This window comes from Mytilus trossulus, chromosome 4 (genome assembly GCF_036588685.1).
Source record: "Mytilus trossulus isolate FHL-02 chromosome 4, PNRI_Mtr1.1.1.hap1, whole genome shotgun sequence".
Lineage (NCBI taxonomy): Eukaryota > Metazoa > Mollusca > Bivalvia > Mytilida > Mytilidae > Mytilus > Mytilus trossulus.
Genome location: NC_086376.1, coordinates 15,845,990 through 15,861,749, shown reverse-complemented (window position 1 = coordinate 15,861,749; position 15,760 = coordinate 15,845,990). Strand labels below are relative to the sequence as shown.

Here is a 15,760-nt window from a genome sequence, read left to right as displayed (position 1 = left end):
TTTAAGTATAGTTGTTTTCGTTGTCTCAAAATAAAGTGAGACAGCATTTTTTATTGTGTTGAATAAATCTGAATTATGTTTTAGATTGTGTATTATTAAAAAAAAATATTATTCCTTTCTAAATAAAGTGGGATTCTGTCAACTTTTTGTTTTGTGTTGAATAACTCTTAATCATGTTTTAATTAGTGCATTGCTATCACTTTGTTTCATTGACTTGTTTCAAAATGGAGTGAGATTCTGACTACGTCTTTTTTGTGTGTTGAATAAATTTTATCATGTTTGATCATGTTTTGGTCATAATAGTGTATTGCTATATTTCATTGTTTCAGATCAAGCTGTTAAAAACAATTATCTTTTGTGTTTTTCATTTAAAATTTACAATCTTTTACTCATACCAAGCTATAAATACAAATTGTTCAGTATTTACACGAAAGCAATTAAAAACAACAATCATAATTTTTAATTATTCAACTGGGATTTGAATTAAAATTGGGCACGAAAGGACCTTTGGTGTGGGGTGCGAAAGTATATTGGGCACAAATGGACCTGAAACTCATAAATAAGGCCGATAGTTTTCTCGTTTGAATTGTTTTACATTGTCTTACATGAATCTGGGCCTTTTATAGCTGACTATTGGGTATGGGCTTTGCTCATTGTTGAAGGCCGTACGGTGACCTATAGTCGTTAATTTTTGTGTCATTTTGGTCTTTTGTAGATAGTTGTCTCATTGGCAATCATACCACATCTTCTTTTTTATAATATCGTACATGTTGATTTATTTTCTGGAGTTGTCAGAGGCTGATTAAGACAGGTTGGGCTCAAGTCATGAAACATGGGATGGTCCCAGGTTTATGGGAAAAACATGTTTTACTGGGGTCGAAAAAACTCACAAAAGGAATCACTGAAGCATGACTGGAGAAGTAGCCCCCCCTATAAAAAAAAAAGCACTGAAAACTTCATTTGATAAGTCTGATTTCAATTTATTCACATCATCAGGTCTTACACTTAGAATTTTCTTTGTAATTTACATTACTATTTGGTTGATTGTTTAGGGAATCACTGAAGCATAACATGTAATATTTGTGATGTACATGTACAGTTTGTAATGGCGGACATATACATATTGTAGCAATAAGGTTTATTCAAAGAAAAATAATAAAATACCAACTCAATGGATAAAAGCATACTAGTAAGCCAATTTTTATTTGTTTCACACAGCATCTGCATAGAGTGATGAGATATATAAAATGAGGAGATCAATCATTGGTTTTAGAAGTCAAGAATTTTTACTATATTTAGGGAGATACATGTAACATAACATTATTATACCTGTACGCTCAGTGTTCTTCATCAAAACTATCACACTGATTTTAAATCATTTTTGGAGCACTGTGTACGCAAACATTTCAGGAGGCAAAGACTCTTTTATAGGCTGACCGTAATAGTCTGTATATTATCTGAAAAAAGCTTAGTTCTTAGTTTAGGGCCCGGGCCATGGCTCTTTTTTTCATAATTCATCTTACATGTACATATCCTTTGAATTTGTCTGCTTATTTGTTATATGGTCTATCTACATGTATGCATACCTATCAATATACCACATTATCATGGTCCCACAAAAATGTTTAAAATGTATACATTTTACTTTTTTCTAGCTTCTCTCATGTGATAGCCGTACCTTTTTGGTCACTATTTATGTGTTGCGTTTAAAAATGAATTGTAACACTTTACAGTGACTGAACAGGTAAAACAAATACTTCTCAAGAAATAGAAAAAAGAAGACTACTTGGAACAACACCAGACTACATGTATGTATGAATAAAAACTCAGATCGAAATAGCATGGAGGACATGTTAAGGAAAGCTTTGATAATAGTGCCTTTTTTTTAATTTAGTAGATTTTTCATTCATTTTCTGTGCAAATTTCAACATAATTTGTCATAAATGCTAATCTAACTTTTCTGAAACTTTCAGTGGTGGAACCAGAAATTTTCATAAGCGGGCGCCCACTGATTGCATATTAAGAAGGAGCCAACTCCAGTCATGCTTCAGTGATTCCCCATAAAAAAGGCAAATTTTTCCTACAAAAGCGGTGGCCCAGGCCCCCTGAAAAACCCTCTAACTCCACCTCTGACTTTAATTTAATATGACAAGTATTTCATTCACCAAAATACAGGTGCGTTTCTCTCATAAATATCATGCACAATTTTATGAATGAAAAGGAAAGATGAACCACATGTGCATACCTAGCATGTTTTCAAAATGCCCATGGCTGTCATACTCCTAAAAAACTCAAATACAGTGTAATGTTGTTTTTTGGCTTCTTCATACTATTATAAGCCTCAAGTCATTGTAAAATTAATTGTTTTGTTAAAATTGTGGACTTGATTGCTCTTTAAAAAGTTCAATTTGAGAGCCTCCATGGAAGAAATCCCCAAAAATAATGACAGTTGGCAGGTATGCATGTGGTGAACCTGCACATGACAATTGCAAACTGATTAATTTTTTTTTATCACAACCAATCAACTGATCACAGGGTCGGATCCAGCCATTTTAAAAAGGGGGGTTCCTTACCCAGGACAAAGGGGGTGTTCCAATTACATGTCCTCATTCAAATGCATTGATCCTCCAAAAAAATAGGGGGTTCTGACCCCGGGAATCCCCCCTCTGAATCTGCACCTGGATCATGCTGATACTGATTATCAGAGAGTACACATCAAATGAAAAATCACAAATAACTGATATATATTATCAGATATTATAGAATTAATTATATTTTAAATTTATTACCAAAAAATGTGTTCTCAATGTTGTAGATAGATATAACTGGATCTCATATAAGTACCGAAGACAATTGTCTATCAAAGTCACAATTTATAAAAGTTAACTATTAAAGGTTGTAGTTTGGTCTTCAACGCAAAGCCTGGTTCACACCAAACAACAATTTTATATAGTCCATATCAATCATGACAATAAACATGAACAGGTAAACTTACTAATAATCCTGACTTAATGTATTACATGTACATGAACTGGTTGTCATCAGAAATGCAAATATAAATATTCAAACTAACAAAAGCTTGATCACATGTGCAACCAAAAATAGAGTGCTAAAGGCTGATACTAATATGAAGCTCTCATCTATAGAATTTCAAAACACAATTGTCAAGATTACAAACCACAGCGTGATATATCAAAAAATATAAGAAGACTGGTGACAACATGTTAAAGAAAATTATTTGCATTTAATATTTCATTCCTAATCCCATTACCACAAAACATCTTTTTCCAGTATTTCTGCATCTGGAAATTAGTAAAAACAAGACTTAAAAGTGTTTCGTCAAAACTAATTGCTTCTTCAAAGACAAAAGTCGGATAAGATATTAATCAGTGATCCACTTCTATTTATATACATGTAAGATGTAACATTCTCAAATTTGAAAGGGAAGGGCTTCTGTTGTAGTCCATTTTGTCAAGTAGTAATCCTCAAAAGTACATGTGGCTTATATGCTATTTTTATCAAGTTGATTATAGGCACAAAATGCATTTTATTATTATATAATTCCCCATTTCCATTCTCAATTTTATTAAGTCTCCTTCCATTATAACCCTGGTCCACCAATAATACAACAAAACTGACAAATTAGTAGAAAAAAAGTGCTATGTTTTCATATAGCCTAATATCCAGCCCAATCTAGCTGCGCGTCGCAAGGTATACTGACAAGATTAGCCAGGACCCCAGGCTATGTTTTCATATTGTTTGGAGTCTAATATTCCAATAAAGATAAACTACTCACAAACCACTGATCTCAATATAATCAGCTAAAATACGGCAAGCTTTTTAGAAAAGCTATTACTTGTTGGCAATATTAATTACGTGGAAAACAAAAGGGCCTGGAGTGGTGTAATTTTTAATCTACACCTTTGTACTATATAAGTTATAAATAAAGTTGAATTCTGTGATTCGTTGTTTTTACGGGATGACGGCTGACAAATTGGACCTCGTAATTTTAGTATTATAGATTCATTCATGATAGTTCAACTTATTAAAAAAATTATTGAGAGGATAAAATTTACATAATGAATAAGGTTAAGTGGTAGAAACTGTTTTTCAAAATATTTAATGAAAAAATCACAGAAAAATATTTAAAATATATTAAACAGACAGCTACGCTACAAGAAATAACATAAAAATATTATATACCTGTGTTTTAACAAAAATTTAGGTTACTGTTTAAAATTGATTATTTTTACTGGGGTACATGAACAATACGAGAAATGTCAACCAATCTCAGTTAATTGACAGAGGTGGATTTAAAGGGGGCACAGGGGGTCCCCTTTTGTGGGAAAAATTTGGTTGATTATATTGGGAATCATTGAAGCATTACTGGTGCGGGCCCCCTCCTTATAAAATTTTCTGGATCCGCCACTGATGAACCTTATCAATAGTTTGTTTGCTTTGTTTTGCTATATAAACATGATAAAAGAACCTCACCAATAATATAGTCATATGTTGAGTTGAGAGGTCGACTGAGGTAGATATCTGACGGCTTGTTGAAGTAGAAATAACCGGCAATGACAGCTATAACTAACACAGCTATAGGCATCCATGAAAAACACATGTTGAACACTGCCTCTCTGAAATACACTTAGGTAGAAATCTACAATAGAAGATAAGTGTTTCATCATATTCATTGGCAGTTGAAATGGTAGCAATGTTGTTCCTGCAATTAAGAATAAAAAAGTAATAAAGATGTGCAATATTTCCTGATCGATATAGCCATTGCTTTTTTGGCAAATACACCTTGTAAGCATGATATGATTGTTAAATTCCATCGAATGTACTTTGTTTCCATCTTGACCTCAGGAATTTCATTATAATGATGTATATGGATCTTTTGCTTGACTGTATGATTTTTGGATATACTCCATTGGCTGTATAATCATTTCTAATGAACAGTCACTGACCCTGTATATCTCCATATTTATGACGTTGACAATGCATTTCTCAGAATTTTTATGTCATTCACTCCAATTCAAAAAATGATGTCTTTTTATCCTAAATATTTCATTGGAATAGTTGTAGGAGTTGCGGTATATTAGAATAACCATAAACTTGTTCTTATAGAATAGAAATAATTCATTGGGTTATTTTTTAGACTGGGTATGCCCCATCTGCAATGGTTTTTGCTAGCTTGAAAAAAATTAAAATGCCTTTTGGTCATTTCATGTTAAGGAGTTAATTCTTTCATGCCATGCTCGCTAACAAATTGAAAACTGTACCTATACGCCTTATTTTTAGTATTCGTATTGTTATCTTATAAAGTCTTACTGATTAAAATACTACAATAGGTAGCAATTTGACAATTTAGAAGTGTCAACCCTGTGATTATGACCCGTGTATATAGCATATCCTGAATACACCGTTTGGTGGTGCGCCTGTCAAATACGGAACGTACAGATAAGGTAATAGGTAACAGATGAATATACTATTGGTATCGGTATCGGACTCGACCCGGAACTTCTTAATTATTGGCAATATTAATTACGTGGAAAACAAAGGGGCCTGGAGTGGTGTAATTTTTAATCTACACCTTTGTACTATATTAGTTATATATAAAGTTGAATTCTTTGATTCGTAGTTTTTACGTGATGACGGCTGACAAATTGGACCTCGTAATTTTAGTATTATAGATTCTATAACGGTCAACCAACTCGTGATGGCGTCCGTAAAATTTACGAAGTGTTGATTTCAGATCCCAAATGCTTTACTATTTGGAAGCTGAAATCATCTCTTTTGAAAAGAATAGAGAGTCTGTTCATGTCTAGACTTTTTTCTATAAAGTTAACAAATCCCGTTGTGTGGTTCTTATTTTATATTTGTTGGGTATTATATATTCACATGTTGTGGAAGACATCAACATCCAAATAAAGTCAAGATATAAGAAGATGTGGTATGAGTGCCATTGAAACAACTCTCCATCTAAGACCCAATTTGTAAAAGTAAACCATTATAGGTCTAAATTGCGGTCTTCAACACGAAGCCGTTGTTCACAACGAACAGTGAGCAATAAAGGGCCATAAAATTGATAAGTGTAAAACCATTCAAACGAAAAAAACCAACGATCTAATCTATATACAAAATGAGAAACGAGAAACACTTTTTAACTACGCAAACAAACGATAACTACTGAACATCAGATTCCTGACTTCAGACAGGTGCAAACAAATACAGCGGGTTTAGACGTTTTAATAGGTATCAACCTTCTTCCTAATCTGAAACAATAGCGTAACATCACAGCATATATGGACATGCTTGTCTTATTTGTCAGTAAAGTCGAGTTTGTGTTCATTTCCATTTTCCGAGGATAAAGTTCTAGTATTACATTAGTCTTAAAATATGACGTCGTCGCGGCATTGATTTAAAATAATCATGATAATTATTTGGACTAGTATTGTGAAAATAATTATGACGTTGCGCACGATCTTGGTGTCACTTTGGAAATATGGGTTAGATGGCGGGTTATTCAAATTCAAGCTCTTATTCTATACAATTAATATCCATGTTATGCATATCGTTCGAAAGGAAATTAACCATAGAAATCAATAACATAGATGATTTTGTGCTTTGTTTATTTTTTAATGACAAACTTTGTTCATTTCGATGCCTATAACGTCATTTCAAGGGTGTCCCGCTGTTACAATTTTGTTTTATGTGCGTCTTTGAAATCTTAATGCGGATTCATTTGTAAGTAGAATGGTTTAAAATTTTACAAATGTATTGTATACATTTAACGTTAAATGAGGTAATAGACGTTTTTTACTGTAAGAGAAGGAAGATCGCCAGAAGAGTTTAAATAAAAAAGCGAAAAAATGTCCCAATTAGCTGCTCAACCCGTAAACAAACTTTCTGCCTTCACTTTCATAAGATATAACGGACGAAAATGGATTTTAATAATATCAGAAAAATTATACATGTACCGAAGAAGCTATCTGAAGTTATCATTATGTAACTGTGGTCTTATTTTAAAAACATCGTCATTTTCCCCATGTCCAATAAAATGTCCCGATGGACAAAATAACACAAAGAATAATTCAGAGGCTTTTTATCAAACGAAATTCTACTTTATCTCAAATTTAAAACACCAGTTTAATGATATGAATGAAAAAAACATTTAATTTCCTTTAAAATGATATACTATGTACATTTGTTTGAATTGCAGGTAGAAAAATACGAAACGATCTAAGATGTCCAATGACATGTCCCCGTAGCCGTAATTTGACGTTAGCGTTATAATAGCGTTAAACTGTATATCGACTTTTCTTGCATATTTGGCATATCATAATTTCATGAAATGGTCTGATCTATATTTCAAAAAGTTCCCGTTTGATATGCATTAAAATATAGATCTGCATTGATTCAAGGATATAAGATGTCGAATATTTAACTCGGATACTTCATAAAGACAAGGCCCCGAAACTATATCAAAGAGATAACTTACATTTTTAGTACTAATGACCACATTCCCACTTTATAAAAGCAAGATACATTAAAAAAGAAAATGCGATCAAAATGAGATCTAAGTTATCCTCCTCAGCCAGATAGTATCTGTAATTCCTAGCGTTGCTATTGAAAGATTCGAAGCTATACACATGAATGAAAATTCTAACAAAAATCTTATGAGAAAAAGTACTCCTTAGACTTGCAATCATTTTTTTTTGTCGCATTGACTCATTTAACAGAAAGTTTTATCAGAGAAATACTAGACTAAAATATAAAAAAGAAGTTGTGGTATGATGACCAATGAGACAACTATCCACAAAAGACCAAAATGACACACATTAACAACTATAGGTCACCGTACGGCCTTCAACAATGAGCAACGCTCATACCGCATAGTCAGCTATAAAAGGCACCGATAAGACAATGTAAAACAATAAAAGTATGTCATAAACATTTCAGTATAGCTAACGATCATTTGTTTTATATACTGTGAGTAGAAAAATCCCTAGTCATCTATTTAGCAATATGTGTATGAAAAATAAGGTTATTTAATTTAGAAGTAGTGTTGCAGAAAGAAAGTTTATTTTCTCGAATCTCTAACAGAATTGCCTGGTACATAGGCATTTGATGAAACTAGTATATTGAAATTGAAACTTTTCTATTACCATAATTTAAGAAGAACGAAAGAGAGCAAGAGAGATAGAGACTAGTTGTCCGACTATATGATGGATGGCATACAAACATGTAGCAACTGGATCCAAAGTATTTTACAGACACTCCCAACTCTCCGAGAAAAAAAATAAACCAATCAATCTGCTGTATGCAGATTATTTTTGTTTGTGGAAAGTATACCTTTTTATCGTCGCAGAACCCCACACAACATAGCTTGAATATTGATTTTTACATCGCGATGACCGGGAAGGCATTCCAATGTATTGTTGCCATAGAGATTTGACTTTCGGTTTTGACTGGTAACCGATCGTATAAATACGCGGATATCATCGAGTGCAAAATTACATTTCTTATCACTTGTTATAAATTCATTTCTTCAATTAATACTCATAAGAACAGAAATCAAATACGAAAATATTTTGTCGTTAGAAATATTTATATGCATTAAAATCTATGCACACGTACAGAAAAATGGTGTAAACGCATGCGGAAGAATATCACAAAAACGTTTTGTGGGAATATATGAATGTCTACTCTAATCCAATCCATTGAAAAAAATCGAAATGTTATAGAAGAGTGTCCACCATTGACTTTTACTCTACTTCTATTAGAATCGTAGAATAGAATGATATACAATTGCATGACGATTATACATACATATAACTGCTATATACAAATATTAATATAATATATAACAACAAACCAGGTATAATAGTTAGTAAAGCAGTGAGGTTGAATTCCCTGTCATTTATAATTCATCATGCACACACGAACTTGTCTCAGAAAAAAAATATATCTCTGTACATAAACCTCAGTCTCAGGTATAGAATTGTGATTTTTTTTTCTGAGAAAAGTGCTTGTGACCATCCACAAGAACTTGCGGTCATCCGATGTTTAGTACTTCACTTCTGTGGTTATTCTTGTAAAACAATGTAAAAACGAAACCAAAAAGATTAAAACCGAAAACATTAAAATAATTAGTTTGGAAACGGTTTTAAAAAAATTGTCAAAGAAGATTTAGTGTAAACCGATACTCAGTTGTATGTTGAAAATGGAAGCGCTGAACCAAAAATAATGTATAATTTAAAAAGTGCACGAAATGCATTCCTGGTCCATAGTTGTTCGCTTGTGAAAACACTGATCCATGTTAACACCATCGTCATGCACATATATCAGTTACTTGAATATACACATCTAGTCAAATAAAAACAATATTGTATTATTTAAAATCGCATTTCGACCTGCTGGTTATCTGTGAGGAAGGTGTTGGTCTGTGTAAGAATTTTCCGGACTTTGCAAATTCTATAATTTTAAACGTTATAAAAAAGTATTTACCCTTTTTTGAAGCTTTAGTTAGGGAAAAAAATATCAGATGAAATGCTAGCTCTGAGGCACCGTTAAAGTCCACAATTCCTCTAAAGTCCACAACACCGCTAAAGTCTACAACAATTTTCCGCTTAAGTCCACAACGCCGCTAAAGTCCACAAACTTTCCGCTAAAGTCCACAAAATGACCTCAAAGACAAATCAAGAAGCATTTGAACATAAATGTAAATTGAGGGTTCCAAATTACAACAAACATATAAAACATATAAACGTGTAATTGAGGAAAAGATACAAGAAACGAAACATTTACAATTTTACTAGCAAAGATAGATGGGATTTTGCATTTGCACCCGCTTAAAAAATTTAAACCATATACTAGTATTAAGAAGCAACTTCGAAAATCTCTGTGCTTTAATCGGCATTTTCACATGAGTAGAATAAAAGGTCAACGTTTGAAACTTTCCGTGGAACAACGTCAAAATCGTCGTTTTATTAGGAACGTCGTGTAACGATAAGTGGCACCAATACCGTGCGTAACGTCTATGCAGTTTTGGATCTTTTTCATATAATTGTTTTTATTTCAAGAATGTATATTAGCCACTATTTGTGGTGTGCTGTGCTGTTGTTAATGGAAAATGTTCATTGGTATTCTGCGATGTACATGTTGAAATGTACTACAGTGAAACATCTCAAAACCGGCTGCCCGTTTGGACCACGGTATTATATTATTTATCTATGCATTTTTCTGTGCCGAGTTTTCTTGCGTTTGTTAGTCCTTTTTCCTATTACACAGTGTTGTCATTTCAACGATATTTTATAACATTATCATATAAGCGTGAGGTTTGGCTTGCCATAAAAACAGTTTCAACTTACCATGTTTTTTCCCCTCAAATTGGCCGTATCAGGTTAGGGGTATGGCAATTGCTATCAAAAACAAATGTAGTCTGTTTATATGTAAATTGGCGTTTCCTTTTGCTACACTCTAGTTCGGTTCCGTTGTTTTCCTTTGATAGTTAATGTGTTTCCCTCGCTCGGTTTTAGTTTATAACCTGGAGTAGTTTACTCTCATTCGAGTTATGATTTTTTATCAGCGGTATACTGATTGCCTTTATTTATGATATTTTGTTTATACCTGACGGTCCGTTTCCGTGAAAGTTTTGTGATTCTTATTGCCCAAGTTTTACTTCAATCAGCTTGCTTTAAGTTGTGTTTACGTTAACATGATAATCGTTTGTATGTAAGTCTTGTGTGTCTTCTTTGCTTTGTATCTTTCTGTTCAAAGCGAGTCAAAAGATATCAGAGGAACATTAAAACTCATATGTCGAAAATAAACTGTCAATACCATGGCTTAAAAAGAAAAAGAACAACAGACAAACAATAGAACACAACATATAAACTAAAGACAAAGCAGCACAAATTCAAATTTGGGGGATTATCTCAAGTGCTCCTGAAAGGTAAGCAGATCCTGCTCCAAATATGGCACCCGTCATTATTTTCTCCATTTGATGTTATTTTAGATTCTTCGATTTTCCTCCTTTTATCCAAATAGATTGCGTTCACTGTGGTTATTTATTCAGCATTTTAATTTCTCCATCATTTTAGCAACCAAATCCGTAAGATCATTAGGTGGAACATATGTACAACTGTCATCTTCATTATCTATTTTCAAATTCTTCCAGAACATATACGTTAGTTTTCTCCATCTAGCAAATGTTTGGAAATGTTTATTTGTCAAACTGACTTTCAAAGGATAAAGTTCTATAATTCCCGCATGTTTTGGGAGAAACAGAGCATAACTTAAACCGGCACCATGCACACCAATCAAAATGTCCGTTTTCGATACCATTTCTAATTGTTTGTTCATCTGATATTTGTCTATCTGAACTCCTTTTACATCAACAAACTAGGGAAACGACTGGACAAATTGGTTAAAATTTCATTTTCATTTTTCATTTTTCTTGCTACCTTCTCCCTTGGATTCCTTGGATGAGCGATGTAATCATGTCTTAATATTACAAGGATATTGACTCGGTCACAGTTAAGTTTATGTGAAACATCTAACCCATGAGATTTCAAGAAAAACTTTCTGAACTCTTCTATGTAAGGAATAAATGACAGATGATGTTGGTTGAGTAAACTGTCGTACCCATTTATACTCCAAATCATTGTTTTTGCTATAAGAGGCTTGCTCAAAGAACTTGCTTGTATAATAGTTCCAAATAAAGTCTTCCATGTTTCATCTAAACTACCTTTTGGATGTGCGTCTATCCATAGTATCGTTAATTTCCGTGTAATTCTCCAAAAAAGTTTTGCCATTAAAAAAGTATTAAACCAGTCTGTCATGGTGTGATACAAATTAGCATATTCAAACCTGGTTAAAGCAATGGCATAATCATAAATCCTGGTATAACTAATGTCATTAGTGTTATTAGAACACTGTATGACTTTAACCCATCTCGCTTTAGGGTCTTCTTTTCTATATGTGTCTTTTGAAATCTTTTTACAGTTTGAACACGGAATCTGAAAATATCCCTTTTCTAACCTGAGGTATTCTCTTTTTTCCGACTGGTACAAAACAGATTCTATTTGTTCTCCCCCTTTGTTTCCATGACTAAATCTGGGATTTATAACAACCATTGATAATTCAAACAAGAGGCTCTCAAGAGCCTGAATCGCTCACCTGAATATTTTTGTTTAATCTCTCATCAATGATTATTTTGGCTTTTCAATTTATTTAAATGTTCTTTAAATCGTCCTATTCTCTTCAAAAGCCAAAAAAAATCAATTTCTCCTATGTTCTATTTTAGCCATAGGAGCTATGTTTCTTGACATACAAGGAAATGAAATATAAAATTTATACTAGATACTCTGAAACTCTGAAACTCATTTAGCCTAAGTTTGGCTGAAATTGATACAGCAGTTTCAAAGGAGAAGATTTTTTAAAGTAAGTCAACATGATGAACAAATTGTGAAAAATGTTTTTAAAGGGCAATAACTCCTTAAGAGGTCAATTGACAATTTTGGTCAAATTGACTTATTTGTAGATCTTACTTTGCTGATCATTTTTGCTGTTTACAGTTTATCTTTATCTATAATAATATTCAAGATAATGACCAAAAACTGCAAAATTTCCTTAAAATTACCAATTAAGTGGCAGCAACCCAACAATGGTTTGTTTGATTCATCTGAAAATTTCAGGGCTGATAGATCTTGACCTAAAGAACATTTTAACCCTGTCAGATTTGCTCTAAATGCTTTCGTTTTTGAGATATAAGCCAAAAACTGCATTTGACCCCTATGTTCTATTTTAAGTAACGGCGGCCATGTTTTTTGACGGATCAAAAATCGAAGCGCACACTTTGTGCAGGATACTCTAAGGAACAATCATGCTAAGTTTCATCCAAATCCATTCCTTAGTTTCAGAGGAGAAGATTTTTTAAAGTTAGCAAATATGATGAACAAATTGTGAAAAATTGCCATTAAAGGACAATAACCCCTTAAGGGGTCAATTGACAATTTTGGTCATATTGACTTATTTGTAGATCTTACTTTGCTGATCATTTTTGCTGTTTACAGTTTATCTTTATCTATAATAATATTCAAGATAATGACCAAAAACTGCAAAATTTCCTTAAAATTACCAATTAAGTGGCAGCAACCCAACAATGGTTTGTTTGATTCATCTGAAAATTTCAGGGCTGATAGATCTTGACCCAAAGAACATTTTAACCCTGTCAGATTTGCTCTAAATGCTTTCGTTTTTGAGATATAAGCCAAAAACTGCATTTGACCCCTATGTTCTATTTTAAGTAACGGCGGCCATGTTTTTTGACGGATCAAAAATCGAAGCGCACACTTTGTGCAGGATACTCCAAGGAACAATCATGCTAAGTTTCATCCAAATCCATTCAGTAGTTTCAGAGGAGAAGATTTTTTAAAGTTAGCAAATATGATGAACAAATTGTGAAAAAATGCCATTAAAGGACAATAACCCCTTAAGGGGTCAATTGACAATTTTGGTCTTATTAACTTATTTGTAGATCTTACTTTGCTGATCATTTTTGCTGTTTACAGTTTATCTTTATCTATAATAATATTCAAGATAATGACCAATAACTGCAAAATTTCCTTAAAATTACCAATTAAGTGGCAGCAGCCCAACAATGATTTGTTTGATTCATCTGAAAATTTCAGGACTGATAGATCTTGACCTAATGAACATTTTAACCCTGTCAGATTTGCTCTAAATGCTTTCGTTTTTGAGATATAAGCCAAAAACTGCATTTGACCCCTATGTTCTATTTTAAGTAACGGCGGCCATGTTTTTTGACGGATCAAAAATCGAAGCGCACACTTTGTGCAGGATACTCTAAGGAACAATCATGCTAAGTTTCATTCAAATCCATTCAGTAGTTTCAGAGGAGAAGATGTTTGAAAAATTGTTAACGACGACAGACGACGACGACGACGACGTCGACGACGACGGACGCCAAGTGATAAGAAAAGCTCATATGGCCTTTTATGCCAGGTGAGCTAAAAATAAGTTTGCATATGAAATAATATAGCCATGACAATATTCTTTTGCATCAGAAATCCATTGTTTTAATGCATCTTCGTCTGATCTGATTGGAGTTTTTGTAAAACCGGTTTTTGTTGCATTTTTTATTTTGGTAGTCGGCAATAATTTTATAACTTTTGATATTTTTGGAGTTAATCTTTTAAATGTCAGGTTTCCTTTTATTTTTGTTTTTTTTGTAATTTCTCCTTTTCCTTTATATACTAAAAACATATTTGGTTGTAAATCTTTACTTGGTTCATTGGTGTCAGGATGTCAATACTGATATCTATTGAGCGTGTTTCGTCAATACCGTAATCTATCAGGCGTTTTTTGTCAATACTGTTATCTATCAGGTGTTTTTCGTCAATACTGTAAACTAGCAAGCGTTTTTCGTCAAGACTGATATCCTTCGGGCTTTTTTTTGCTGCTTTATTATTTAATTGGTTTAAAAGTAGGAAGCAGATAAGAAAGTGCACCAAAGCAATAATTACAAAGGTACGCTTGTAAGCCATCGTGTTCTTCTATCAAAACAGCACCCGTCCGCGTCAATGTGGCAACACTACTCGAGATGCTCTGATATGTTCAATATCCGTCAGTCAATATGGAAACACTACTGGAGATGCTATGAGATGTTCAATATCCGTCAGTCAATATGGAAACACTACTCGAGATGCTCTGAGGTGTTCAATATCCGTCAGTCGATGTGGCGTCACTACTCGAGATGCTCTGAAGTGTTCAATATCCGTCAGTCGATGTGGCGTCACTACTCGAGATGCTAAGAGATGTTCAATATCCGTCCGTCAATGTGGCAACACTACTCGAGATGCTCTGAGATGTTCAATATCCGTCAGTCGATGTGGCGTCACTACTCGAGATGCTAAGAGATGTTCAATATCCGTCCGTCAATGTGGCAACACTACTCGAGATGCTCTGAGATTTTCAATATCCGTCAGTTAATGTGGCAACACTACTCGAGATGCTCTGAAGTGTTCAATATCCGTCCGTCAATGTGGCAACACTACTGGAGATGCTCTGAGATGTTCAATATCCGTCAGTTAATGTGGCAACACTACTCGAGATGCTCTGAAGTGTTCAATATCCGTCCGTCAATGTGGCAACACTACTCGAGATGCTCTGAGATGTTCAATATCCGTCAGTTAATGTGGCAACACTACTCGAGATGCTAAGAGATGTTCAATATCCGTCCGTCAATGTGGCAACACTACTCGAGATGCTCTGAGATGGTCAATATCCGTCAGTCGATGTGGCGTCACTACTCGAGATGCTAAGAGATGTTCAATATCCGTCCGTCAATGTGGCAACACTACTCGAGATGCTCTGAGATTTTCAATATCCGTCAGTTAATGTGGCAACACTACTCGAGATGCTCTGAAGTGTTCAATATCCGTCCGTCAATGTGGCAACACTACTGGAGATGCTCTGAGATTTTTAATATCCGTCAGTTAATGTGGCAACACTACTCGAGATGCTCTGAAGTGTTCAATATCCGTCCGTCAATGTGGCAACACTACTCGAGATGCTCTGAGATGTTCAATATCCGTCAGTTAATGTGGCAACACTACTCGAGATGCTAAGAGATGTTCAATATCCGTCCGTCAATGTGGCAACACTACTCGAGATGCTCTGAGATGGTCAATATCCGTCAGTCGATGTGGCGTCACTACTCGAGATGCTAAGAGAT

At 33.9% G+C, this 15,760-nt stretch overlaps 1 protein-coding gene across 1 annotated transcript; it reads right to left on the bottom strand.

Annotated features, from left to right (window-relative positions):
* Positions 1-11,390: 11,390 nt before the first annotated feature.
* Positions 11,391-12,137, bottom strand: LOC134716452 (uncharacterized). Its single transcript, XM_063579450.1, has one exon. The coding sequence runs from the start codon at positions 12,135-12,137 to the stop codon at positions 11,391-11,393; it is 747 nt and encodes a 248-aa protein (XP_063435520.1).
* Between the last annotated feature and the right edge of the window lie 3,623 nt (positions 12,138-15,760).